General features: G+C 37.2%; 1 protein-coding gene across 1 annotated transcript in view; it reads right to left on the bottom strand.

Annotated features, from left to right (window-relative positions):
• tnfrsf11a (tumor necrosis factor receptor superfamily member 11a) overlaps positions 1-2,793 on the bottom strand; it is a 15,978-nt gene extending 13,185 nt beyond the window's left edge. The window contains exon 1 of the mRNA XM_015389682.1: positions 2,507-2,793. Within this exon, the coding sequence (XP_015245168.1) occupies positions 2,507-2,563 (57 nt within the window). The 5' untranslated portion in view covers positions 2,564-2,793. The remainder of the gene's footprint in view (positions 1-2,506) is intronic.
• Between the last annotated feature and the right edge of the window lie 2,063 nt (positions 2,794-4,856).

The raw sequence follows: 4,856 nt of genomic DNA, 5'->3' as shown, positions 1-4,856 counted from the left end.
GATTGTGGGAACATTGTTTTTGTTAGTTCCTTATGTAAATACGGGGTCTCAGTTATGTGTGGTAATTCTTTTTGACTAGCTAAATATATATATGTAAAAGAAAAACAGCTGATCCACCCTATATGATTATAGGTTGCCATAATGGTGAAAATGGAATCTCTGACCACAAAGCTAACTTTATTTGTAGTGCATGCTCGAATCTATCATTACAAATGCATAGTTTTCTAAAAAAAAAATAAAAAATATGGGAAGAGTGCAAGGGGAAAATAGTCAAAAGGAGGGAGAGGGTAATCCTACATAAAGTGTGTGTGTAGGGGGGAAAAAAGAGGCATTCAGAGTTCCTTCTCCACTGTCACTTTTTGTAAAAAAAAAACGAAAAAAAAAAAACATGTCCCTCATATTTTTCCAGACTAGTTTGTTTATCTGATGAAACATCTTTCACCACTAGTGTGATCTCTGAAAACACAGTTGTGACTAAGGGTGCTATTCATTTACCTCTGGAGGACGGGAGAATTTGCATAACGGTCGTAGCAGCTTACGAGGCCTGGAGCCAGGAGACGCACGCTTTGACTTTTTAGGACTCTGTGTGTAATACTGATCTGAGATAAGGCGCCATAAAGGCATTATTGCTCAACAGCTGAATCCAAGTGTAGTGATTAGACCTATGATTAAACTGCATTTCAAACCAATAATGTGGGTATTATTAAGCAAAACAACCATTTATAAACTAAAAGTAGAGAAAGAATAAAATGAGAAAATAATTAATCACAGAAAAAAAGCAATTCATAAAGTACAAAGAAAACTTAAGCAACAGACCAAAAAACACACCAGTTCCAAAGACTCTCTAATCCTCCCTAAAGCTTTTGTTTTAAAAATGAAAATAGTTCATTCTAGGCATGCCAAGAACACATACAATTCTTTCCTTACAAAAAGCTTCCACTGTCATTGCTAATTTTCCTTCATGCTGTCCATTTAAATGGAAAAGACAATGCTCCAGTTCCCTTCCATCATTTCAAATTTGCAGATGCAGGTTAAAGGCAACACAGATGGTCTCAGAAAGTCTTAGACATGGATCTAAATACTCTAATTGAAGTGGACGGACAAATGCACCGGTAACAGGTTGAATAGTCAGAAAAAAGTTTGTGTGAAAATGGTTCATGGTTCAATCAGTCAGCAAAGAAAAGGTGACACTTTGCTCTGATGTGCCTCAAGAGAGAAACTTGGCAGACAGACTAGCAGATTACTGGTAAAAATGGCGGCTTTTTTACAAAAAAAAAGTGCTTTATCAGCTATTATTGAAGGGAAGCGGGTGGACAATTCCACTAAAATGCAGCCTTTCCCTGATTTATTGTTGTTTTTTTTTTTTTTTTTAATCTAAAACTCAGAACATCTTGAAGTCATTGCCCATTGCCCAATATCTCATAGACAGCTTGAGATGAATTTGGAATGAACTTGGTAGAAGCGGTTGAAAACCTAGGACATGAAGGGGAATTCTAAGGGGATATTGTGAGCCAGTAATGGCAAGACCACTATGAGAACAAACAGGAGCCAAAAGGTTTGCAGTGTCACTTTAAAGCACTGATGGAAAATATTTCTCCCCTTCCCCATTCTGACTCCTTTTCCAGGCATTCCACTTGATGTTTGATGATTTCACAGCTTTTGAAAACCATTTTTTAAATTCTCCTTCTTGTGCCATAACGCTATGAGTCCCTGTATGGGAAAGATGTCAGTGCCAGCTCAGACTTGTTCTCTTTCGACACTTTTTGGAACAGAAGTATTAAATAAAAAAAAGGAAAGAAAGAAAGGGCAAGCATCTGTTCCAGTCAGAGCATTTTGAAGTTGCCTTACGGTAAAAAAGGCAGTGATAGACTTATGGTGCCCAGCAGTCCCACCACTACAACCACATCTTACAAACCTCTGCACCTGGACAGTGTTAGTTGCTTGGACTACAAAAAGTGGAAAACATGCTTACCTTTCTTCTTAAAACATTTATTTTATTTTATTTTCTGAAGGAAAACATAAAAAAGTGTTTAAAGTATGGTTAAAAAAACTCTGGTTTTGCTTTTCTGGGCAGAAATCCATAATGTAACCAATAAACTCTAATCAAAAATAAAGTGAGAGAGAGTGACATCTTATATGCATTTTAGTCTTGATGACCCATCTGGTGAATAAACAACAATATGTTGCCAGAGACGTTTTTTTTGTTGTTGTTGTTATATGGTGGATAGAATAGGAGCAAATCCAAAAGAAATGTTTTAAAGTTGTCTGTGCGTAAACAGTGGGTGGAGGGGTTTTTCATGCAAATAATTCAATCATTTAATAATGTGGCACAGCATGTCCAGCATAAACTCTAAGCAGCGCGTATTTTGAAACAATTAAGAAGTTTTAGGTGTGAAATAAAAACCTTATAACCCAGATCCATGATGCGCAAAACGGCGCATTTGCTTACTGTAGATGAATGGGCTGGATCCTATTAAACCAACTTTAAAAAGATAAGTTATTTTACCTGTGCGGAAAGGGTGACGAGAAAACAAGTTATCCAGCCGCGGAAAATCCACCTCATCTTCTTAGGTTTGGAGTTGCGTCTGCGTTTTTACGCGCAGCCCAGAAATCAGTTCACCCCCAAACCCCCTTCTCCAGGTGAGCTCAATGCAAATCACTTCTTTTTGCTGGTGTGGTCAGAGGCTGGAAAAGATTTGTTTTTGCTCAGACTGTCAGGTCATTCTTGCTCCTTCAATTCCCGTTAAGCAACGGCAGCTCCCACAGGCCCACTCATCTTCCCTCGGCTTCCATTCACAATGTGTGTGTGAAGAGTGTGCATGCGGGAACTTGTAAAAGCTGCAGGACTAGTGGGAAGGAGCGAAGGAAGGAAACTCCTCCCACTCCAATAAATGTAAATGCAGAGCCTTGCCAAAACATTGCAATGATGCTCTCATCTTTGTTTATGAGGTAAACAGAGGCGGAGTAAGGCAATGGAGACAGGTGGCTAAATTGGGATTTACTGTAGAACCTAAAGAGGTTGCTTCTTTGCCCTTGAATACATTTTTTGAGAGATATTTCATATGCTGCACAAATTGCTTTCTACTTCAGGTTGCATTAAGTTACCGTTTGCTTCCAAGAAGCTGAATTTGGGTAAAATTATGTGTACCACTTTAGCACAAATTGTCAACAAAAGGTGTTGAGCACTGCTCAATGAGCACTAAATATTCCATACAAAACCAATCCAAGCATTGACAGTAAATAATAACATGTTTTTCTTTCAAAACAATTTTATGAGAATTCTTTTGCTAAAGCCTCTGTTTTAAATTGAAAATGCTTCAAGTAAAGGAACACCAGGTTACTTTATAATAAAAGCCTCCGAGGAGAATCCAATTAAGCCGGAAAATAAAAGAAACTTTTCTAAGCAAAAGAATGCAAAGAATAACCCTAGTTTGGGTCAAACTAGAAACTTTGCTCTCAAGTCCTCCTTTTTTTTTTGCTGAAATTTGAAATGTGTCATTATTATAGCTGAACTTTACTATATAATGGACATGACCGTATTTATGTAAATTAAGTGACCAAGTCAACCATGGAAAGCATGTGTCTGGATGGCAGAGTATTGTGCATCTATTTCTTTATTTGTTTTTAATATTTTACCTCATATAGTCAGTGATGATCTATATTTAACTGCTTACTGTCACTTATACATTTCTGAGATGGCCTGTCATTGGATGATAAGCTTTTTTTTCCCACATTAAAACTTGGTCTCTAGTAATGAAAGGATTTTATCATTTAAAAAGGTTTAAAAAGCTTTTAGCGGTCTTGCTAATTTCCTTATATAACTGTATGTTAAAGGAGCTGAGCAGTTCCTTTAGTGAAAGACTTTTACACCCTGTTTGTAAAAAGGAGAGCTACTGCAGCTCATTCATCCCTGCTGCAAACAGACTCTACAATGCGACACTACAACACTATAACTTGTGCAATATATGATGTGCAATTAACTATTTGATATCCTGCGCAATAACGTGTTTCTCTATATTTGACACCCAGTGCAATAACTATATATATATATATATAAATATAAATATCCATCTATATAAAAACTCATGTAAATGCCCTGTGCAATAATCCTGTATAATGATCCTACAATAAAGGATTAATAATAATAAAAAAGGAAAGCTGTCATATGTGGTTGCACTGTATATACTTTATATATCCCATGCACTTTTTTCTTCCTTCAGCACATTCTTCTTTGACTATTTGAGGTGAACGATTACATTTCTCCACTGTGAGATCAATAAAGTCAATCAATTAGTCTGAGATTGAAAAATCCTCAATTTCAAAGATCCCATCATATATTTTAAAATCCTGATGATTTTATTTCATAGGATAGGTTTACAGGAACAAAGTTCAGACATTATTTATTTGTTTTCTTCATCCCTCTTAGCGACTCTTTATATTTCCAAACTTAGAAAAGTTATCTTCCCTGAATGATGGAACAGACTCTTCATGAACCAGCTTCAGCTTTATGAGTGCATGAATTGCCTTCAGGAAATAACGTAACCGCTCTGTTTACAAGACAGGTGTCCACATGCAAAAGTGTGGGGTGGACACTGGACACTCCCACCCACAAGCCTGAGTGGATTGTTCCCTGGTCACCCATCAAATGACGCAAGATGTTACCATGGTTTACGGAAAAAAAACAACACAACCATGATGCAAAATCCCAAACTAACTGCAAAGCGTCTTACTAGAGCTGCTGGTCACATGACAAGTCCTATAATCGATGGTCAGGGGAGCTAAATTATGACCTCACACACACCAGAGCTATAGTAGGCCTGTTGCCTCCCAACATGTGTGGTCAGATTTTATTTTGC

Source organism: Cyprinodon variegatus, unplaced genomic scaffold (genome assembly GCF_000732505.1).
Source record: "Cyprinodon variegatus isolate N-32 unplaced genomic scaffold, C_variegatus-1.0 Scaffold20, whole genome shotgun sequence".
Lineage (NCBI taxonomy): Eukaryota > Metazoa > Chordata > Actinopteri > Cyprinodontiformes > Cyprinodontidae > Cyprinodon > Cyprinodon variegatus.
This window is presented reverse-complemented; position numbering and strand designations above follow the sequence as displayed.